Source organism: Fusarium oxysporum, chromosome 5 (assembly GCF_000149955.1).
Source record: "Fusarium oxysporum f. sp. lycopersici 4287 chromosome 5, whole genome shotgun sequence".
In the NCBI taxonomy this organism is placed as follows: domain Eukaryota; kingdom Fungi; phylum Ascomycota; class Sordariomycetes; order Hypocreales; family Nectriaceae; genus Fusarium; species Fusarium oxysporum.
The window spans coordinates 1199639-1220546 of record NC_030990.1 but is presented as its reverse complement, the minus strand read 5'-3'; the positions used below and the strand labels follow the sequence as shown (position 1 = coordinate 1220546).

At 49.0% G+C, this 20908-nt stretch overlaps 10 protein-coding genes across 10 annotated transcripts; 4 read left to right on the top strand and 6 right to left on the bottom strand.

Moving 5' to 3' along the window:
• The first annotated feature begins 206 nt into the window (after positions 1-206).
• FOXG_01528 (copper homeostasis protein) lies at positions 207-1778 on the top strand. The gene has a single exon (XM_018378385.1). It carries the CDS (start codon positions 646-648, stop codon positions 1477-1479), a length of 834 nt encoding a protein of 277 aa, XP_018234298.1. The 5' UTR covers positions 207-645; the 3' UTR covers positions 1480-1778.
• Positions 1548-4386, bottom strand: FOXG_01527 (uncharacterized protein). Its single transcript, XM_018378384.1, has 5 exons — positions 3544-4386; positions 3308-3492; positions 3183-3261; positions 2461-3134; positions 1548-2409 (listed from the first exon to the last, which is right to left on the bottom strand). The coding sequence occupies exons 1-5, from the start codon at positions 4081-4083 to the stop codon at positions 1920-1922; spliced, it is 1968 nt and encodes a 655-aa protein (XP_018234297.1). The 5' UTR covers positions 4084-4386; the 3' UTR covers positions 1548-1919.
• Positions 4387-5588: 1202 nt separating this feature from the next.
• FOXG_01526 (queuine tRNA-ribosyltransferase) lies at positions 5589-7081 on the bottom strand (the record flags this gene model as incomplete). The annotated part of the gene is made up of 1 exon (XM_018378383.1): positions 5589-7081. One exon carries the CDS (start codon positions 7079-7081, stop codon positions 5936-5938), a length of 1146 nt encoding a protein of 381 aa, XP_018234296.1. The 3' UTR covers positions 5589-5935.
• Positions 7082-8419: 1338 nt separating this feature from the next.
• FOXG_18123 (uncharacterized protein) lies at positions 8420-9044 on the bottom strand (the record flags this gene model as incomplete). Its single annotated transcript, XM_018398170.1, has 2 exons — positions 8420-8538; positions 8588-9044. 2 exons carry the CDS (start codon positions 9042-9044, stop codon positions 8420-8422), a joined length of 576 nt encoding a protein of 191 aa, XP_018234295.1.
• An 825-nt stretch (positions 9045-9869) lies between these two features.
• Positions 9870-12562, top strand: FOXG_01525 (uncharacterized protein). The gene has a single exon (XM_018378382.1). It carries the CDS (start codon positions 10269-10271, stop codon positions 12267-12269), a length of 2001 nt encoding a protein of 666 aa, XP_018234294.1. The 5' UTR covers positions 9870-10268; the 3' UTR covers positions 12270-12562.
• Positions 12563-12751: 189 nt separating this feature from the next.
• FOXG_18122 (uncharacterized protein) lies at positions 12752-13759 on the bottom strand. Its single transcript, XM_018398169.1, has one exon. The coding sequence runs from the start codon at positions 13636-13638 to the stop codon at positions 13300-13302; it is 339 nt and encodes a 112-aa protein (XP_018234293.1). The 5' UTR covers positions 13639-13759; the 3' UTR covers positions 12752-13299.
• A 122-nt stretch (positions 13760-13881) lies between these two features.
• FOXG_01523 (uncharacterized protein) lies at positions 13882-14957 on the top strand. The gene has a single exon (XM_018378381.1). The coding sequence runs from the start codon at positions 13989-13991 to the stop codon at positions 14751-14753; it is 765 nt and encodes a 254-aa protein (XP_018234292.1). The 5' UTR covers positions 13882-13988; the 3' UTR covers positions 14754-14957.
• FOXG_01522 (uncharacterized protein) lies at positions 13904-17609 on the bottom strand. Its single transcript, XM_018378380.1, has 2 exons — positions 17472-17609; positions 13904-17422 (listed from the first exon to the last, which is right to left on the bottom strand). The coding sequence occupies exons 1-2, from the start codon at positions 17541-17543 to the stop codon at positions 14834-14836; spliced, it is 2661 nt and encodes an 886-aa protein (XP_018234291.1). The 5' UTR covers positions 17544-17609; the 3' UTR covers positions 13904-14833.
• A 106-nt stretch (positions 17610-17715) lies between these two features.
• FOXG_01521 (mannosyltransferase) lies at positions 17716-20851 on the top strand. The gene is made up of 4 exons (XM_018378379.1): positions 17716-18076; positions 18126-18386; positions 18451-19069; positions 19121-20851. The coding sequence occupies exons 1-4, from the start codon at positions 17929-17931 to the stop codon at positions 19275-19277; spliced, it is 1185 nt and encodes a 394-aa protein (XP_018234290.1). The 5' UTR covers positions 17716-17928; the 3' UTR covers positions 19278-20851.
• On the bottom strand, positions 19005-20871 carry FOXG_01520 (uncharacterized protein). The gene is made up of 2 exons (XM_018378378.1): positions 20686-20871; positions 19005-20545 (listed from the first exon to the last, which is right to left on the bottom strand). Exons 1-2 carry the CDS (start codon positions 20822-20824, stop codon positions 19533-19535), a joined length of 1152 nt encoding a protein of 383 aa, XP_018234289.1. The 5' UTR covers positions 20825-20871; the 3' UTR covers positions 19005-19532.
• Between the last annotated feature and the right edge of the window lie 37 nt (positions 20872-20908).

Genomic DNA, 20908 nt, shown 5'->3' with positions numbered 1-20908 from the left:
ATTTTTTTTGCCTCTGCAGGTCCCCTAAAAACATTGCAGAAACGCCTGGCATTAGTGGTCCAGTTGTCACCCTGCTCCACTGTAAATAGAAGCTCTGTGATTCTTTACAGGGGTTAGATGCTCCACTGTGGTGCAATCTTAGCGGGGTATCCTTGGCCGAGGGGCGTTTAATTGATTTCCATTTACGTACCGTGGTGGGATGAGGCGAGGTCTGAGCAAACGGGCTTTGGCAAGGCAACGTCAACACCAACGAATTTATCACGGGCGCTATCTGGTAGAAGCCTATATTCTGAAATAGTATCAAACAAGGCACTGAGAATTTGGCGATGAATTAATCTGCGTATACGCGCCTTTGCTGGGCGGGCATTGGCAAAAAAAAACCGCTTAATATCAACATCTCGTTCGATTATCAACATGGCAGTCACTATCAACTCCGGTATGAGCTGTGCTTCACTGCTGGAAGAGGGAGTTTGCAATGGCATCATCATCACCTTATAAGCGAACACCCTCAGCTGATCAATATGACTCCTTCTCTTCTTCACCAATATCGTCCTCGGGCTTCATCTTCACAACATCACAAACTCTTGCTTCTCATCCATCTGATAGTGCCCTCAGATCAACATCAACCTACCATCTCAATTCAAGATGCCTCCTCTGCCAGCTAAATACCCGCGCCAGATCCCTCTTGAGGTCACAATCTATGGCCCCCACAACGCTCTCAGAGCCGCCAACTTTGGTGCAAAGCGTCTTCTCCTCTGCCGAAAGGGCTCTTCTCCCGTAGGCGGACTTACTCCCACCGCCCAAGAGCTTCGTCATCTCAAAAGCAAGATCCACATCCCAATCAGCTGCGTCATTCGACCCCGTGGAGCTCCTAGCCCTTCTACTCCTGGCGAGTCTCACGACTACGTTTACTCTAACAATGAACTCGTCCAGATGAGCGAGTCTATTCGCCAGCTCAAGGAAACAAGCGTCATGAATGCTATCCGCGGAGATTCCTTCGTGTTTGGATGTGTCAGGCGTAGCCATGAGGAAACGACACAGAACTCTCGCGACGAAATTGTGATTGATTCAGCATACTGTCGCTATCTCATTAACATGGCCAAGCCATTTGGTTGTGTCTTCAACCGTGCTTTCGACCACTTCGCTGAACGTGGAAACTCAGAAGCTGTCATTGCAGAGCTCATCACTCTTGGTTTTGCAAGCATCATGACAGCTGGAGGGCCAGGTCTCTTCTCCAACCACGTTGAGCAGCTAGATGCCATGTGCCATCATACCACGAACATCCAACTCATTGTCGCTGGGGGAGTTTGCTGCCCTGAGATCCAGAAGCTTCGAAAGCGTGCTCACAACCATGATCGTCTCTCCATCTGGCTGAACGGCGATTGTCTTCGTCCCAGAGATCATGATGATCCAGAGACTACCGATATGAACGGCGTCATGTCGCTGATTGATCAGCTTGGCCTTCAAACTACGGACTAGTTATCCCCTCATGACATCGGCAAGCAGATCTTCTACTGACTAGGGTGCATTCGAAGTTTGACGAAACGCCAGGTCATATCGCACGTGTATCATATGGGAAATGTTATGGAAGGAAACGGTTATGAATTTATGATTTATGAGTGACGACTTAGAAAAAGTCTGGAATTGCCTCGGAATTCGCTATCAGCAAGGAAACCCATGGAGTCAAAGTGAGATGGCCCGAGGCAGATCACAAGAAATCTGTAACAATTAACAACCAGATATGCTCGCATACAAAATGCGAATGAATAAGAACCTGCGAATATTCAAATGTGTATTGCTCATTGGTCAAAAGTTCCTCTTATTACACCTCGCAGCACTTGCGTCTCTATCATCTACCAACTTATACATCACTCGTTCATCTCGTCGTAAGCCCACCACCGCCGCCGATTAATAATTTTCTAATAACCCTGCTTCTTGCCCTGAGCAAGACCAAGGCAGTTGGCAATCTTGTAAAAGATGTCAACGTTGTTGAAAGTGCCACTGAAAGTCTCCTGACAAGGACCAAGAGCATAGACAGGGACATCAGTGAGAGAGTGAACGCCCTGGGCGTTATCGGTGCTGATAGTACCGTTGATGAGGAAACCCTTGGGAGAGTCCTCGGGGTTGGCGTAGTAGTCACCGTCCTTGAGCTCGACGGCAGCCTCGCGGGGACCGGCCTTCTTGACCTTGTAGTCCTCACGGTGGTCAGGCACGGCAGCGACACCAGCAGCGATGGCGTATCGGGGCTCCCAGTTGGTAGGGAAGTTGGCGCCAGTGCCGTAGTTGATGCCCTTGGCCTTCTTGGTGTACTGAGACTCGCCGGACTGAGCGTAGGTGCCGATGGCACGGCGCTTGTCACGGTCATCCTCCTGCTGGGCAAGGTACTCAGTGTCGGCGGAACCGTAAACGCTGTGACTGTTAGTTATCTGATGTGAAAGCTATTGGAATAAAATTACTTACTCGAAACCGTGGCCGTGATCAGCAGAGACGATGATGAGGGTCTCATCAAGGATCTTGAGCTTCTTGAGCTTCTCAACAGTAGCACGAACAGTGTCGTCAAGCTCGAGAAGATCACCGAGAGCACGGTCGTAGTCAAGAGCGTGCATCTGCTTGTCGATAGAGGCAGCCTCAGACATGAGGAAGAAACCCTTGTCCTTGCCACGGGTAGCAAGAACGTCAATGGCCTTGAGGGTCATGTCCTTGAGACCAGGGAGATCAGAAGCATCACCCTTACCGCCGGTAGGGTTGTTCTCGCGGCCCTCGAGGTTGTCCTTGTAGACGTTGCGGTCGAGCCAGACGGGGAGGTTGCTCTGGCAGAAAACACCAAGAGCACGCTTGCTCTTGTCGGCCTTGAGGAGAGAGGTCTTGTTGAGAGAGACGGTGTAGCCCTTCTTCTGGAACTCCTTGTAGTAGTCCTTGCCCTGGTAAGAGCCCTTACCAGCGAAGAAGTTCTCAGCACCGCCACCGAAGAAAACATCAGGGCCACCGTGCTGGGTCCAGCTGTAGTTGGTCATGCCGTTGAGAGCCTGGTCGATCAAAGGACCATACTGGCCTCGGAGACGGGTGTGACCACTGAGAGCAATGGGGGTAGCATCGGCAAGGAAAGCGGTAGAAACAGCACCCCAAGCACCGCCCTGTTGTCATTAGAATTTTGAAGTGAACTCAATTGGGGTTAAGCTTACCCAGACACGCTTGAAGACCTCAACAATGGTCTCGACCTTGGGGTCATCGAAGGGGTTGGGAGAGGAATCAGCATAGACACTGACATATTAGCTTTTAATCTCAAGTGGCGAGGTAGTTTACTTACCCCATGGCGTTGACAGTGCTCTTGTGGCCAGTGTAAAGAGCAGAGGCAGAGTTGGCAGAGTCGGTAATGTAGCTGTCGATCGAATGGGTCATCTGGTGACCGAGAACGGGGAACTCGTCCAGCTTCATCAGAGTCTGGTACTTTCCGTTGATGCTCTTGTGTCCCAAGAGACGAGCGGCAGTGATCTATGAAACTAGTTAGCTTCCACGAGCCTCTCACATTGTGATTCGACTTACCATGTTGGTGGTCATGCCATCACCAATGAAGAAGATGACGTTCTTGGCCTTTCGCTTAGGCTGAAGCTCGCGAACAGTCCACTCGGCAGTGGTCTTCTCGCCGTTGTAATAGTTCAGGGTAACGGTGTACGTGCCGGGCTCGTAGAGGGCAATCTTGCGGTAGACCTTGGAAGCAACGTTGACAATGCTGGGCTTGTCCTCGTCTTCGGCAAACAGATCCTCGTACCACTTGAACTTCCATGTCTCGAGCTTGGGCTCACTGACGCCAAAGGCCTTTGCAAAGTCCTTGGCCTTCTCGCCCTTCTTGGCGATGGTCACGGTGAACTTCTCATCGGGCTTTCCGTTGTGAGCAGCCTCGGAGCCGTTCACGGGAGCGTGGACTTCGACACGGAGATCGAAGAGCTGGCCGGGCAGGAAATCACTCTGGTCGGGGGGAAGAACACAGCCCAGAGTGGGACATGTGCCGAGACGCTGGTAGGTCTGGGCAGACACAGCAGCAATTGAGGCCGCAAGAGCGGCAATGGCATTTATTTTGACCATTCTGGTGAATCTGAACCCAATTTCCAAGAATAAGAAGCGGAAGCTGGTGGTTGGCGCGAGCTGAGGCAGCTTGAGAGGGGAGCTCGATAAGTTAAACTTTCAGAGAGGGCATCATGCTTTATAACCGTCTGCGCCGATCCCACGTGGATAGCTGCCTCTCGGAAGACAAATTCGTCCCCGAGAAGCTATCCCATGTCGCGGATAGACAATTGGCCTTCCTCTGTGGGACAAGCTGAGGAGACTTATGATGAACTGATCTTGGCCTAACGTCGCATTGCATCTGGCCAATTAAGCTTAGGAAACGGCCAGGACAAACATCCGAGACAGGTTTAGATCGGCGAGAGAGAGTACGGGCAGATCCAGTGTGTTGGGATGAAAAAAGTGCATCTGTTGTGTTGCATCACGGAAAGGATTGGCGCCTCATGATGGAGGACTATAGCACGTGTGTAAGTTGTGCCAGGCCCGTACCTTGCAAAAGGACCCTGCAACTAGTACTTATGCTTGTCAATTCTCTTTTACGGAGCATCATGGATTCAAATCATTGGATTGGCAGCGGGGAGGGCGATGGACGCCGTTGGTGCTAGTCAAAACAGGTCAAATCATGATCCCTCATGTAACCCAGGTGCCATGATGAGCGTTGACATGTTGTATCTCCGATCCCCATCCCCGATCCTTGGCTCGTCTTTTCCTGTCCCAAGTCGTTGACCGAACGTGAACGCCACGTCCCGGCTCATGATATCCCAGTTCAAGTTCACCCGAGAGCACCAGTTGCAGCTGAGATCGGAGCAGAAAGTCGACAAGGATTCTCGGCTGTGGCTCTCTCCAGAAGCTCAGATGCCGCTCGTGGGCGAATTGTGAGGTTCAATTGGCTCCTATACCCCTGCTCCCGCAGTTCCACAGATCCCCAGATCCATGAGAGCAGGCCTTGGCTAGCTTCAATCAAGCTTAAAGCTTCATCCTTCTTATTCCACTTTGCAGACAAGCTTGTTTCTTAGCATAACTCGATCGGGCCTTGTCGGCCGAATTGCTACTTGACGTCGTACCAAGTCTCCGGTGGATTTCTCGGCGTAGGTGGCGTAACACTCTTACCACTGGTGACCTTTCTATCCGATTCTCTTGTTCATGGACTCTGCGTGCCTGGTGAAAAATTGCAGAATATTGAGGTAACGAGCCTACTGTGGTGAATCAGTGATATTTCAGCCTAAACTCAGTTAATTTCATCATAGATTTAGGATGCCGTTGGTAAAGTTTATGAAAGCATCTACATAGGGTATTGATTAGTCCGTAAGTTAATCGCCTTACTTCTTATAGGCAGGTAGAGTAAATGCGCACATTCTAGACTGTTGATGAAGATAAGATCAGCTGTGTAATTCCGCTCGGAGCTGCCTCATATGGCTCACCGAAACGTGCTCCAAATTCGACATTGAGTGGTTGGACCTGCAATTTTACGGAGCTCGGCAATAAACTTTCAGGTCTATGTTCATAGACTCCTGAGCGGACTCTCGCTCGGCACGTGAACAGATCGTCTTCTTCTTATCTTTTGTGGTGTTGGCTTACGGAAAAATCGGGTGAACTGAAAGAATTGGCTTTTTTGCTGTCTATTCCGGTTCCAACAGCCGAGCAAAATATGCGTAAGGCTCTATTCTATAAGTCCCGCGACCAACTATAGCTGTAATAAGATCGACAACTGCGTTAAGTGGAATTATGGTGATCAAACACCAGTCTGCCTGGCCATATCACAGCTGTCTCTTGATCAACATGCATCGAAGGTGGGCCGAGCCAGATCGTCGGAATAACATCTTCGCAGCGACCGTACCTGACATGACAGGAACGGCTTTCTACATTAGCTCCGTCACTTCTCCAAACTCGGTGCAACCTCATCGACGGGCAGTGTTCCATCGACAGCTGCGAGAGGTTCTGCGATGGCCTCGGGGTGGGGACTGGCATCGACCGAATCAAACGCTTGCCAACTAGGCTCGTTGATCTTAGTCTGACCAGCTATGCTCTTGAAGTGGTAACCCCTGGCTCGGGGTCTCACTCCAGTTCCAGCAGGGACCTCGGGCTCGTAAACAGTCAAGAACTTCTTGTGAAGCTCGTCAAACTTCTCAGCACTCTCGTTTAGAGCTGCTCGAACGCCTTCGAAGAATGAAGTGAGAATGGCATGATTGTGAATTTGGAGTAGGTTCCAGCCCAACATCTCCTTCGCATTCAGTAGGTGCTTGATGAATGCCCGGTGATGCTTGGTGCAAGTGTAGCATTGGCAACCGTTCACTAGAGGCTGCAGGGATGTTGTATGCTCCTCTGACCACATATCGATACCCAGTGGCTGCATGTCGGAGGACTCGGGGGGTGGGAAGGTGAACGATAGGGCGATGCCTGCATCGGAGGCGGTGTTGGCGAAAGGTACCGTGCATATATCGATACCGAGAGCGATCTGTCGCAGAATGTCCTGGGGGCTCTTAGATGGCCCAAATGACAACCGCGGCAGAGATCCAAGAGAGGGATAGTTCACCAACTCGGGGACAAGGTTAACATCATAAACGGCAAGACCAGAAAGGCAGTCTCGAACGTCTTCTGCAAGATACCGCAAGTAGTCCCACTGTATAGGGTACTCAACAGGCAATACAGGAGCAAAGATGGAAACACCCATCTCTTTTAGACGACCCTTAGGGTCCGAGAGATGAAAGAATTCATCAACCCATTCTTCGGTTCTCTCAACCATGCGAATTTGACGTTTTGATGTTGGCGTTGAGCTGGAGTGGAAAAGGTCAGCTGGAGGAATGGCGATATCTGGTTGAGTGAGTTCAATAGTCTTAGCAAACTCGGGGATAGTGAGATTGCGGAAACCGGTAGAGGTAAAAATGCTGACATGATGAGCACCGTTTCCAACAGGTGTTGTCACAGCTGGGAACAAATGAGTGTGGGTCTTCGGGCTATGGTGTGATTTTATCCCTTCAGGTGAGATGTAGGTACCAAGCGAAGCAGTATATCCAGCCATAGCCAGTGGGGCAGCTGAAGAACAGGAGGTTGTGATTTCTCGAGAACTGTTCTCAAAGTTAGACTAGCGCTCAAAAATAGATTTCATCTTCATACAGTCCTCGATTGCTAGATATGCGGCATCAAATGTTGTGTGCTTGGTGACATTGTCTGGAGTCAAGTGAGGAACAACTCCTCGAGATGCAACAGCGATGTAGTTTGGTGTCTGCATAATCCTTCGATTACCAGCGAATGCTAGACGACCAAGCCGAGCAACACCGGCTTCAGCGGCAGCAGGCTTTAGTAGTTCAAACATTGTTAGTGTTGATTCTTTTGATGTAGGTTGGGCCATCTTGACTTGTGATCGCCTTGTATGTCTGTACAAGGAGTTTGTGAGTATTTGCAGCAAGGATTAGTTAGATGTGGGGAGTATGAGTGCGCACTGATGCACTGTGCTTCTACTTCCGAGGTTAAACCGATGTAAGTCACTCCTCCGTTGCGATGGTAGATATATCAGCGCCAATAGTAGATAGGTAGATAATGATTAAACGGACAGTTAAGTAGATTATTAGTAAGTAATAACATGCCGGGATTCAGTTCTTATACGATTAGAAATTGAACAAAACCCATCGCCTAATGGACGATCTGGGAAAGATGGGGAGGTGGAGTGATGATGAAGTACAATAGGGAAGGCAAGAAATCTTCTACTTTCATCATCAGTGTCAAAACGACCTAGGTAAATCTAATACAGATTTAGGTAAGTTTAATATATATTAGTGAATATTTAGATGAATCTTTTCTGGCACCTTGGCCACCTCTCAGAAGCTTTCTTGCTTTCTGAGAGTCACCAAGAAAAACAACCACGACCAAAGTCAAAACAATAGGTACTTTTAACCCTATGATACAATCTACTAAGTATAAGGAGCAAGAGTGTTTCATTCCATAGATGGTACTTTTTCTGGGCTTTCTTCACTTGGGAATACTCCCGAAAAGTGAAGAAGTCATGGGATTACTCAGACGTATCTTGTGATCAAAATCTACTATTAGGCCAAGCTACTACTATACCAAAAGAATGATTTGAGGGTATCTAATCTACAAACAAGAAAAAAAAATGAGTTGCGAATCTTCAGTGCCGGCCTAAAACCTCATGAGTGAAGGCATGGTCCATATGCGACACTCCATGAGGTTGATCCCGAGTGCGCGCTCCATGATGAAACCAGATATCACAGCACTCGTGTATTATCGAGCTCAAGTGGGCGGCGAGGACACGTAAATCTTAGCTCAGAAGTTTCCGGATCGGCTTTGTTGGCCTTTCCACAATAGATCCTTGTAGAACCAGAATGAGGTGTGACTTTCTCCTCTAAGCTCTTTGATTCTGGCTTGGGGGGGGGTCCTTCTCGTCTTTGGAAACGAACGGTACTGCGACTCCAACCAACGAGAGGATTAATAACATGAGCAAGATGAAACCCACGCAACTCGCTAGTAGATTCTTAGTATTGGATTAATACAGAATGCTGTGTTTACTTACCGACTCCATCCAACCTAGCCTCCCTCAGTTCATGCTTATGTTCTTCGCTGGCCTTTTGTGCCAAAGACTCTAAATCTTCTCGCTCAGCGCTTTTGACAAGTTCCTTTCGAAGCCTGGCAATAACGGGGTTTCCTTTATCAATGGTCGCAAGACGTTGTTTGATAGTTCCAACCGTTTTGAGTTCCTGCTCAAATCTTGCTGCAGACGCCATGAGTTTGTCAAGTTTCTCGTCCGTTGACAGATCACGGAAGAGTGGCGTGGCTCGACGTGGCCGATAAAGCGTCCGTAGTCCTCGGGCTTGATGCTGCAGGTGAAAGGTGGGTGGTCGCCATTGGCGCTGTGGAAGACGTGCAAGGGGTGTTGGGATATGGACCCGAGACAATCTAGAGAATACTGAAGCCGCAGTATGTATTACGGCGTGACTTTGAGAGAGTGGTCGCTGGAGAGTGGTGATCATGTCTTCAAGTGAGCGACGGTTGATATAATGAGGCTGGAAAATCACACGTTTGGCAGAAGATGATATGGATGAATACCTACCACTGGAAAAGACGGGTTTTATAAAGATCGGCTGGCAATTTAGGGCGCAGACTTATTGGAGCATAAAGCCAGCGATCCTAAACTTAGCTGCAAGTTACTTTGCATTTTGCTCTGATTTGATGATTTGAGTGTGTTCGACTGAGGTATTGAGGTATCCACCATTGCTCCTATAGAAAGTCAACGAGAACACAAGAGAGAGAGCATGACCATCAGAATCCCTGCAGTTTAGACTATCTCCAAGATTACGACTCGATGCCATCCGTCTGTTTGTTCACTTGTTATTTCTTGACTTGCGATGCCTGTTTTGAGCATAATAATAATAACAACAAAGACCTAAGGAAGCTGGGTAAAGATACAGAAGTTACACCGAAGTGAAACGAAATTGTGTAAGTTTCTTGTCAGTTGAACTCGAAAACTCCCGAGAGCCTGGTTGCTGGGCTGTCTGGGTGTTCAACAAACAATGGATGCAAACAACTGAACTGTTGTGCATGTGAGGCCCTGGCACTCCAAGATAGAGATAAGCCACTATAAACTTCTCAAACATACACGCCCTTGGTCATCGGACAGTCACTGAAGAACTTGTATACGGCCTTTATGTGTAGAGTCTGGTCGCGTGCGTTGATACAACTTACTGAGGGTGAACAAAAGTGGCGCACGCTGTAATTGTTCCTGCTTCTTAGCGCACGTCTCGCGGGAACTAGGTACGTCCGGGCCGCAGGGCTGATGCTCAACCAATCACTATCATAAACTTTCGCGGATAGATACAGCGATACCCCAGGGTTACGTCTGACACCCATGTCTCAGCGATCGAGGTACACGATGTAACTGAGTGGACAAAGAGACTTCGCGCCTCAAACCTCAACATCAATTGTTAAACCATCATCGACTCAACATCGCCTATCATCAGTCTCGTATCTCCCCGCGCTCACGTCAGAAACGAAAACAAGGTGCGACACGATAGGATCCTCACGAAACACGAACATCGATAAGCGCTCCCCATTCTCCACATTTCCTCTGCATCCTTCGGCACCGGGTCTTCCGGAGCAGGCAAATCCGCCGAGCCAAGCCCAGAGGCCATTAGCTTTCGTATACGCAATCCATTCCTCATATTTTCTTCTGTATAATTCTTATTGAGCTCCCGGAAATGGTGAGCCATGAAGACGACGAAGAATCACAACCTCTGATGGCTCGCACCGATTCTATAGACGTCGGCGTCGTGCCCGTCAGCGGCAGCGATACCGACCGCGAGAATGCCCATCCTGATGCGCCGCTCGACACCGGAACGACACTCGAAGTCGATGATAGCGGCCCTTCGACCCCACGGTTTATCCAAGATGAGACTACATGGAAGAGATGGAACTGGGTCCCATATCCCATTCGACGAGCTTCGAAATGGGTTGCGAAATGGTCTCGCGGTCCTGTGAACCCTCAACCTTTTCGCATTAAACCACTCTTCCCAGCTATCCAGGAATACCCCCTCGTCCTTGTCGAGCGCATCATTCCCAAGCTCAAACACCGATTTTGGCTCGTCTTCTGCTATCTATCCATCTGGTTCGTCACTTTCGCTCTTGTTAAACGCCGCGACACCATGGCCAGCGAGATCGAAGGATGGGGCACACCACAAACCATTGGATGCGGTGTTTCATACTGGACCGCTGGGAACTCGTGTGGTTTGGATGGAAGCGACTGTCGCCCTTTCAATGGCAGTGGTTTTCCATTCAGGTGCAGGGCCAATTGCGAAGGCTACCATGTTTTGAACCCCAGAGCTGTTGGGGACCAAGAGCTTATCTATGCACCCATGGTCGTAGGAGGGCCGGGTACCAATGGGTCTGCTGAGCCTGTGTACCGCGGAGATTCGTTCGTCTGTGCTGCCGCTATCCACGCTGGCGTCGTTTCGAACCAAGACGGCGGTTGTGGTGTTGTGGAGCTGGTTGGCCGTAATGAGAATTATGCTGCGTCTAAACATCATGGTATTTCAAGTGTGGGATTTGACTCTTATTTCCCATTGTCGTTCCGCTTCGTTCCAGATGTCAAATGTTCCGCGATCGATTCGCGATGGGACTTGTTGGCTGTTTCAACCGTCTTTGCTGGAGTTTTGTCCCTCTTCACCAATTCCGCTCCCCTCTTCTTCTTCACCATCTTCACGGCCATCTTCTGGACTGTTGGTATGGCACTTGACCCGCCTCCATCTAGAACAGTTGCGGCTTTGTTCTCCAATTTGATCGGAAAGTTCCTCCCCGCCATGTTTTGTGCATGGGTCATGTACGACAAGATGGGTGTTCGTCGCACCCTCAAGGGCCTCACAGCACAGATCGAAAAGACAATCTTGTGGCTCGGCGGATGCTGGGTTGGTGGAATGGAGAACTATACCCTCAGCTTCATCCCCATTTCGCGCCTTAACAAGCACGATCTGAATCAGCAACCAGGCGCCAGGGCAGCCCTTGCTATCATCATAATCGTGCTTGTCGTCATTGTCTCTTCGCAGGTGTGGTTCTTCAGGCAAGAAGGACGCCTGATCAAATACCTCAAGCTCTACGCACTACTTATCGCGGCCATCCTTATCTCCCTTACCATTCCGAGCCTCAATCTGCGAATTCACCACTACATTATTGCCCTCCTGCTTCTTCCTGGGACGAGCATGCAGACAAGACCATCCCTTCTATACCAGGGACTTCTCGTTGGTCTCTTCATTAGTGGTATCGCTCGATGGGGCTTTGATCCTGTGCTTCAAACCTCTGAAGCTCTACAAGGTGATGCTCAAAAGGGCTCAAAATTACCAGCAATCAACGAGCCTGTCATCCACCTTGCCAATGGCACAGACACATTGTCAAACATTACTTTCACATGGAACGAGCCGCCACGGCAGCTGTACGATGGGATCAGTATCCTGGTAAACGACGTCGAGCGTTTCCGTACATACTTTGGCGATGTTGATGCGGAGCGTAGCTTTGTCTGGAGCAGAAACAGCACTTTGGATCTACCAGAGTACTTCCGCTTTGCATATATGGATGGAAGTGAGAGTGGAGATTATACCAAGGCCGGCACCTGGACAGCAGATGGCGAGTGGAACAAGATGAAACCTGGTCCCTCGCGGGTCAAGGCCCGTAGTTTGGACCAGGATAAGCTGGTAAGCGATGCGTTATGAGCACGGTTGGATGTATGAAGTGAATCATGTCCAAGAAAGGCATCTTCCAGATAAGATCGGACGCCGCAGCTTAGATGAGAAATCAGCGAGGTGCTGCGATTAGGATAAGTTCATGCAAGGGTTTACAGAGAAAGGAATAAGAAAGAGAAGCACTTAGAAATAAGACAGTTGAGACAGACAAGGCAAGGTAGGTAGGTTACTGTCTTTTCCGATGAGCGCGCAAGCAAGAGTTAGATTTTACTATTATAAGCATGATAATGAATAAACATGATCTTCGTTACATTTCTTTTACGCCTTGACTCAGAGTCTTGCGCTTTTTCTCCCTGATCTCTGTGTAACTCGAGTAAATAACGTCTTGATGTGACGTGGAATTGGTAGGTATTGAACCCGATTAACCCATTAGTACCTACCTACCTACTTACCAGTGGAAACACTCATGGTGCTAGGTAGTAACCTACCACCAAGTTATGGACGATGGAAGGCAGGGTGGTTGAAGGTACAGTTCTGCTCAGCACTGCAAGCTTCCGTCAACAGCGTTTGACACTGCCTGCACAAATACCTTTCTAACGGTACCAACTTCAAAATCCAGCGCTGGAGCATCATCTCCCAACAAAGACCAGCTGGCACACTTTGTCTTATTGTCGCTATAAATTTCAAATTCTCGATCGTCATTCAAACTTCCCTTCTATCGATCATCATGCCTGGAGCCAAAGGGCGCAAACCGCCGCCTCCTCCGCCTCCTTTTCCTCCTCTTCCTCCAGTTCCACCCAAAACAACCCCAACCGGATTTGAGCCGAAAGAATCTTTGGATAAAGATGAACCTGCTCCTGAAGGCTGTGTCTTATATGCCCATTCAAATTCGAATCCTCCTGATCCATGCCCATATCACTACAAGCCCGTCTATTACTTCTTCTATGATGGTCTCAGGAACCCGGCCGTGCTCCAAGTGGTCCTTGAAGCCTCAGAACCCCCCAAGCTACGAGACGCCAAAGTCCTTGGATACTCACTTGCACCACGGGGTCGTTACACGTCACTCATCGAAGGTCAACCTGGGTCGGGGGTTTTGGGGCGGGCGGTTCAAGTGCAATCTGCTGAAGAGGAATACAAGCTCGGGTGGTACCAAACCAGCGCATACATTCTTGCGCCATGTTTGATACAGTTCATAGATGGTGGAGAGCCGAGAGAAGTTGCGGGATTGGTATTCATAGATGCTGGCGATCAACAGGCTTGGAGGACTATGCGATTCGACTACAGGGCATGGAAGTCTCAGATGGGAACTCGACTCCCGCGAAATTGGCAAAGAAGTGCACTGGAGCCGAGCTCGTAGTGTTCTAGCATTGTTCGAGGTGGATGCGCAGCAAAGTACCATACAATAGCGAAAAATTTTGTTATGTTATTTGCTTGTATTCGGAATTCTTGACTTGTCTGTTGGTATTCGCGTTTGTCGTGCTGTGGTATGTCGTCAAATGTGGGGGTTGTGGAGAGAGATAATTACAAGCGGTGATGAAACATGAAACTCGAGACTTGGACACTGAACGACAAAAAAGATTAGGTAAGTACAGCTGAAACTTGGGCGAGTCTACCATAATCTTAGTAGATTTTTTGATTAGTTATTTTTGACACCTGATCCAAGGCCTGAAGGTTTCTTGTCCGACTGAGTACATAAACTTCAACATCACAACCATCAACTTCATTATACTTCAACTCCTCACAACAAAAATGCCTCCTCGAATCCCCACTGAAGATGACTTCTCCCCTCTATCAAGCACCCTCCCTCACACTCTTCACTTCCCCTCACCACCAGAATCAACCACCACATTCCTCATTCTCTTCCACGGTCTAGGTGACCACGATGTTCCCTTCGCCTCCTTCGCCAAGAACCTCAATCTTCCCGGCGTTCTCGCCATTTCTGTACGCGGCACATCTGTTCTGCCAGCTGCGCTTCTCGGTGGTGATAGACCGGGGTATCATTGGGGTGACGATCTCACTGTTGATCCCAGCACGGGAGACATTGCGGATGATTCTGGTTTCGAGAAGGCTAGGAGATTGATCATGGAGAAGTTGATCGGGGAACTTCTTATTGAGAAATGCGGGTGGGAGATGAGAGATATTATTTTCTTTGGGTTTGGGCAGGGTGGTTCACTCGCTCTTGGTCTTGCAACCTCTTTGAACAAGACTCCTCGAGTCACTGATGTTTCCGAGGGCGAGAGCACATCGCCAGGTAACAAGAAGTTCAAGGGTGCTATATCTCTCGGCGGACCTTTACCGCAATCTATGGTGTCTACAGTCACAAATCGCAGCAAGAGCAGCACAAGCGTACTGGTATGCCAACTTGACGAAGACGCTGTCGATGCTGTGAAGCGAGAGTTTGACGATGTCAAGGTCGTGCAGTGGAAGAGACGTGAGGTGAGCATGCCAATGAACAGGGATGAGGTGTTGCCTTTGATGCAGTTCTTTGCGGATAAGCTCAAGAATGAATGGTAGTTCATTTCACTGGGCGTTTAAAAGAATAGGTTGTTCACAAGGGGTATCATTATATTCATATCCAATCTCAACATTGTGGCTTAAGCGTAACCTGGCCTTTCGTCTCGACAGCCTGTTTGGAACATCTCAGCTAGGATATCCCACTTTGCAGACTGCGCATCACTTGTAGCTCTGGCAACACTGCGTAGGCCACCACAAACAAACCGCAAGTGTCTATCATAATCGGATTTAATCTCCTTGAGCACAGTCATAAACGGCTTGCCCATCTTCAAGGTCCTCGATTCATCCCTCTCAGCATCGTCCTCTTCATCACTACTATCGACGTACTTGGACTTCAATCCAGGTGTTCCAGGCGTAGGCGAAAGGTTTCTGGTCGAGAGACGAGAAAACTGCTGCATCCGCTCTGTCTCTTTTGTCATGTTAACAGTTTGTGCTTGCTCTAGTCTGATGGCCAGGTCGAGCATATCGAGAAAGCATTCTCTGATCGGTGTTAATCTGCTCCCAAGACATGCCTCGTCAACAACTTGTTTCAAGAATGTAGCATGAACTCTCATCATGGCATCAACATCGTGAGCGTCTTGCATGTCCTGCCTCATCTTGGCGCAGTTAGGTGCCAAGACCAGCGTCGCAAGATAGGTCTGGAGAGTAGTGCAGAACCACAGGAGGTTATTCCGTAGTGAATAATAAAGAGCGCGCTCATCCCAGTTATCATGATCGATCCAGTAATTCTCGAGGATCTTGCGCTTATGTAGAACATACAAAGCTCTCTTCAGTTGCAAAAGGAGAGTAAATATAGCATCATACTGGGTGTTGCTGTCTTCGGACAGAATCATGCGAATCGGCCATGCTACCCGATAGTTGACTTTTGTACTCGGAAGAACTGACTTGACAGAGTCGCGAGCCTTGAGGAGTGGCACCTTTAGCCCCGTGGGACTGATGTATATCGATATTCTCGTCATGTCGACAAGAGTTGTGAATGCCTCTTGTGCCACACTCGTCAGGCTATAGCGGTTGTTCCAGTTAGGATCCAGCGCATCTAGTTTTCCGAAGAGGCTGCTAGTCCACGCTTCTGTTGCGGCACCATCAGACATGAAATACAGCCGCTCCATAGCGTCAAGAGCAGACCAGAGTCCGCACTCTTCAAACAGTGTGTTCCTCAGCGTGGTCGAGGATGTGTTGTATTTAGTCTGGATCCATGCATCAAAAGCAGCATCGAAAAGCTCTGAAAACGGCGCAAGCTCAAGTCCTTTAGGACAAAGCGTATCATAGTGTAGGGGAGGTTCCTGAATCGTCCATTCCGAGCCTGAAGAGATCCAGCGGCCCAGCCGCTTCAAGATGACGATGTTCTTGCCGGCATTAAATATCTTGGCAGCTGCTGGCTGGAGGAAACTAGGGGCATGTAATTTCCCATCGGCCGTCCTACGTAGCTTAAACTGTTCGCGCCAGATCTTGCTAGGTGATACTTGGCTCGGTGCCTGTGACACGAAGAAGATCTTGTCGCCGGGGATAAGTTTGCCCTCTTCCATCCAGAGGCGAATAGGGCGAAGGTAGACATTGAAGCACTCGACAAAGATACGTGCCAGAAATTCATAAACGTCCAGCTTTCCAGACAATTGCGCCATGCTTGCATCGTCAAAGAGGAGCTCAAGATACCGAAATGTACCTTGATTGGGCACATTCTGTATCTGAGCGATGATATTTGAAAGAGAATATAATGGTTCAAGCGACGTTGCCAACTCTCCCTTGATCGACAATAAGCTGACAACCACATTATTCTCAGGCGCAACAAGCCGTGACTCTATACCCGTTGACTTTCTATCCAGATCGTCGAGTCGCTTGGCCACAGTATCCTGAAGAACTTGAATATGCGATGCTCGCTGTGACTTGCTGACAAAATCACGTAGAATACCTAGTTGTCGTCCTGCTTCAGAAAAGTAGCTCAGAAGAGCTTTGTGAGTATCCCATTTCAGATGAGCCATCTGAAATGCTGGGTTGACAGTGCCATTGGGTCCAAAGAGTGTCGTATCGAGTCCTTGCAGCATGAACAAAACTTCTCGAACGATCTGGAATTCCGTTACTGGCACTTTTCGAGCATGGCCCGATGCGTCTGTGGGCTTTTCTGTTCGCCATCCTTGCGCTCCTCGAATCTCGTGCAGTTTCGTCATGTCCTCAGGGTTGACAATTAGATCTTCGGCTGTTCTTCCAAGCGGGACCTCAGATAGGTCAGTGCTGGCCTCCGATTCACTCTTGGAGTCATCTTCGTAAAGCTCATCATCTGAACTGTCTGTGTATTTTATCGTCTTCCACATCGAAGCGTCGTCTTCCCATCCATCTTCCTTGGCAATATCCTCCCAACGCAGTTCGAGCTCTGAATCGCTTGGTCCCGTTTTCAGCGCATCTAGGTCACTCAGTTTTGAGTAATATATCGGTTGGTCTGAGAGTTCTAAAATCAGGTATAGAACTTCGGGGTGGAAATTCGAGTGTATTTGCCGGAGCTGCTCCCGGCGCTCGACGAGCGCATCAGCGAGCGCATCTCGGCCATTGACACGGAATCTTTCTTCTAGACCGTCGAGTTGGTGCTCGACTTCGAATTGATTCGTTCGTAGATATGGATGCGACTTTAACCTTTGTAAAGCAGCGTCGCGCTGGGCCTTGAATCGAGGGTTTGTCTGGAATCATGAATACATATTCCAACGCTGTGATTGAGAGTTGTCATACCTCGGTTGATGAGCTAGTGACAGCCTCAACGAGCTCTCCGGTGAGAGCACCCAGCCTTGCAGCAAATGCCATGGTCGTCTCATGTCTTGCGCATTATCATGTTAAATGGCGGTCGTATCATGACTGGTAACGAATTATTTGGCGGGGGTTTCAGTGGTTGATGGCGCGTCAGTCGCGTCGACAGGGTCCAAGCTCCGCTACAACGATAGCTCTTATCGGCGCTGATTGGCTTAGCTGTCGTGACATCAGCTTCAATTATTCGAAACCCCTTTCACATACTTTGAGCTCGAAACGATTCTACCAATCCAGAGACAATTTGCTCTAGAGCGATCATTTACATCCATTTTTCGCTATAGTTGTACGTTCTTTTCTCACTAATGGATATTTGAGCCCCGTCTCCTTCTTTTTGGCGTTATAGTAAACCTGGTTTATCTGGCGATATCCTGTCGAGCACAACATGACGGTCGCGCGGCCAGTTCGGGCGTTGATCGCCGGCGGATGCATTCTCTGGTGTTTCTTTCTATGGCAGATATTTGCTCCATCATGGTCGCTAAGAGGTCCCGGTGATCGCTACTCCAACTTTGAACGGGATCCCATGTTAGATCGTAAGTCGCAAAGAGCATCGACGCCAATTGTTGCTAACTGATATAACAGCTACCGATGAACCAGAAGGAGTGTTACATCGTACGAGTCCGAGATATGCCCACGATGCGAAAAAGACGGAGCGCATCGATGCGACGCTATTAGCGCTTGTGCGGAACGAGGAGGTGGATGCCATGGTCATGTCGATGAGGGACCTCGAAAGGACATGGAACTCCAAGTTTAATTACCCCTGGACGTTTTTCAACGATAAGCCTTTCACGGAAGAGTTCAAGAGGAAGACAAGAGCGGCTACGAAGGCGAAATGTAACTACGGTAGGTCCTTGTCTAGGAAGAGGAGAGGAGAGAAGAGAAGAGTATATGCTGATGCTACGACCAGAAATCATCCCCAAGGAACATTGGGACATGCCCTCCTGGATCGACGAAGAGCTCTTTCAAGAATCCGCAAAGATCCTCGAAAAGAACGGCGTCCAATATGCAAGCAAGATATCATACCACCAAATGTGTCGATGGAACAGCGGTCTCTTCTACAAGCATCCAGCCCTGAAGGACATTCGCTACTACTGGCGTGTCGAGCCTAACGTGCACTTCTTCTGCGATGTCGACTACGATGTTTTCCGCTACATGCACGATAACAACAAGACATACGGCTTCACCATCAACCTCTACGACGATCCCAAAACCTTACCTTCGTTGTGGCCCGAGACAGTCAAGTTTCTCGCTGAGCATCCTAACTCAATTCACGAGAATAGCGCTGTAGCTTGGGTCACCGATGATATTCGTCGGCCATCAACGAACAGAAAGGCTCAGGGATACTCGACATGCCATTTCTGGAGTAATTTTGAGATTGCGGATATGTCATTTTGGAGGAGTAAGACTTACGAAGACTACTTCAACCACCTCGATCGTGCGGGTGGATTCTTCTATGAACGATGGGGTGATGCTCCAGTTCATAGTATTGCACTTGGTCTATTTGAGGACCAGAGCAAGATTCATTGGTTCGTATTCAACCTTTCTTCCACATGCAGGAGACTAACAAAGCATCTCAGGTTCCGTGATATTGGATATCAACACATCCCCTTCTTCAACTGTCCCAACTCACCAAAGTGTAAGGGCTGTGTAACTGGCCGTCTCACTGACGGTGAGGCCTGGTTGCATCGAGAAGACTGTCGACCCAACTGGTTCAAGTACGCCGGTATGGGCTAACAAGCTTTGTCTCATATAAAAATTTGACAATATTTGATGCATAGAAAGGGGTACAGAGTTTTGGTTTCTGGCAATTTGGATAACGATTTGGCGCCGGTGGAAAGCTATTAATGTTCAAGCAAGCTGGAAGGGGTATCATGGACAATATTTTGTCTGTACGAATTGGAAAACGCCTTTGATGATGATGTATTAGATTCGAGAATAAACAAAGACGCTATCTCGCTTGATCTTAAAAGTAATGGGTATAAAAGATGTCTACAAGGCTCCATAGACAGTCACCACGCCTGATGTTCCACCAACGCAGAACTGATCTCCCCAGCCATCCTCCCTCCACGCCATACAACTCACAACATTACTCCTCGCCTTCTCCTTTCCATCCCGGCCAACAGCCTTCTTCTTAGGTTCAAACCCTTCTGGCCCCCAAGGAACCGTCACCTTGGCCGCCAACTTTCCCGTCAACAAATCCCAAGCCCATATCCTTCCATGTCCGTTAGGTGCAGGCTCACCGGCCATGGCATCGCCAACCACTACGTACTTCTCTTTGCCGCCCAGCAGCGCCTGCAGCTTGACATCTTCGTTCTTCCATCCTGGATCGGTGTATGCGCGTAGACAGGAGCCGTTGTCGCGGTCCATCAGACGGAGTTTGTTGTCGAGACTTCCGACCAACATGGTGCGTCCGTCGCGGGTGAGACTGAGACTCGTAACGGGTGCGCCTATCACATCGGTTGTGACTTTTCCCATGCGGATATCGTAGCTGCGTACGCGACCATCGACGCTCCCTGCGAGGACTTCAGGGCCACGGATGGCGAGACATGTTACCGCATCGTTGGCATCATCGAGAACCTGTATAGGCTTGAAGCTGTTGCTCTTCGTATCCCATAATCTCACCGTAGTGTCAAACCCTGCGCTGACAATAATAGAATCACCTTCTCCCGCAAAGCTCACACAATTAATACGAGCCGTATGGCCATGAACGTTACCACCAAATCGCTTAGTCGTAACAGCAGTGCTCACGTCCCAAAGGAACACGCTGCGATCACCGCCAGCCGACACAAACCGTTCATTATCGGCAGAGACAGAGATGCTCAACACTTCATAGCCGTGAGCAGCATAAGTCTGAATCAGTCGACCCTGAGGAACAACGCTGTGACGATCACCGGGACCAGATGTGCTGGGAAATGGGTTGTAGAGGCGGATGGATCGGTCCGCGGAACCGGTGAGGATGTAGGTGCCTGGAGAGGCGGAGTATGCAAGGGCATGGACCGGGCCTTTCAGTGTGTGTTAGTGTAAGCGACAGCGCGGCATATGCCTTGAAATTGCTATAAGTTGGTGGGATATGACATGATACGATATGATGGGATAGATACGCCACGCCTGAAGCCAAGAGTAAAGATATGGAGGAACTGACCATTAGCGCCCAAAAGATGAGCAGATGGCTTATCGGGAAACCCCATTTCAAGATATTGATAATTATTGATATTGTCAAGTAAAGAGTGAGATGAAGGAAGCTCTGACGTTTCTGCGGCAGATGCATGTTTCCAGTGCATTACCTAATCAGGCTAGCTGCATATCTCTATGCAGCCCGATGATTATGGACGTTGCCGTAAGGGAAATCGGGCTAATTATACCGA

What these genes read in the sequence shown, in the direction of transcription:
- FOXG_01528 (XM_018378385.1), top strand. Translation starts at nt 646, where the DNA reads ATGCCTCCTCTGCCAGCTAAATACCCGCGCCAGATCCCTCTTGAGGTC.
- FOXG_01527 (XM_018378384.1), bottom strand. Translation starts at nt 4,083, where the DNA reads ATGGTCAAAATAAATGCCATTGCCGCTCTTGCGGCCTCAATTGCTGCT. An exon ending in AGCACTGTCAACGCCATGGG is followed by an intron (nt 3,262 to 3,307) that starts GTAAGTAAACTA and finishes CTAATATGTCAG; the next exon opens with TGTCTATGCTGATTCCTCTC. An exon ending in AGGTCTTCAAGCGTGTCTGG is followed by an intron (nt 3,135 to 3,182) that starts GTAAGCTTAACC and finishes TAATGACAACAG; the next exon opens with GGCGGTGCTTGGGGTGCTGT.
- FOXG_01525 (XM_018378382.1), top strand. Translation starts at nt 10,269, where the DNA reads ATGGTGAGCCATGAAGACGACGAAGAATCACAACCTCTGATGGCTCGC.
- FOXG_18122 (XM_018398169.1), bottom strand. Translation starts at nt 13,638, where the DNA reads ATGGTACTTTGCTGCGCATCCACCTCGAACAATGCTAGAACACTACGA.
- FOXG_01523 (XM_018378381.1), top strand. Translation starts at nt 13,989, where the DNA reads ATGCCTCCTCGAATCCCCACTGAAGATGACTTCTCCCCTCTATCAAGC.
- FOXG_01522 (XM_018378380.1), bottom strand. Translation starts at nt 17,543, where the DNA reads ATGGCATTTGCTGCAAGGCTGGGTGCTCTCACCGGAGAGCTCGTTGAG. An exon ending in TCACTAGCTCATCAACCGAG is followed by an intron (nt 17,423 to 17,471) that starts GTATGACAACTC and finishes TCATGATTCCAG; the next exon opens with ACAAACCCTCGATTCAAGGC.
- FOXG_01521 (XM_018378379.1), top strand. Translation starts at nt 17,929, where the DNA reads ATGACGGTCGCGCGGCCAGTTCGGGCGTTGATCGCCGGCGGATGCATT. An exon ending in GAAGGCGAAATGTAACTACG is followed by an intron (nt 18,387 to 18,450) that starts GTAGGTCCTTGT and finishes TGCTACGACCAG; the next exon opens with AAATCATCCCCAAGGAACAT. An exon ending in GACCAGAGCAAGATTCATTG is followed by an intron (nt 19,070 to 19,120) that starts GTTCGTATTCAA and finishes AAAGCATCTCAG; the next exon opens with GTTCCGTGATATTGGATATC.
- FOXG_01520 (XM_018378378.1), bottom strand. Translation starts at nt 20,824, where the DNA reads ATGCACTGGAAACATGCATCTGCCGCAGAAACGTCAGAGCTTCCTTCA. An exon ending in TCATCTTTTGGGCGCTAATG is followed by an intron (nt 20,546 to 20,685) that starts GTCAGTTCCTCC and finishes ACACACTGAAAG; the next exon opens with GCCCGGTCCATGCCCTTGCA.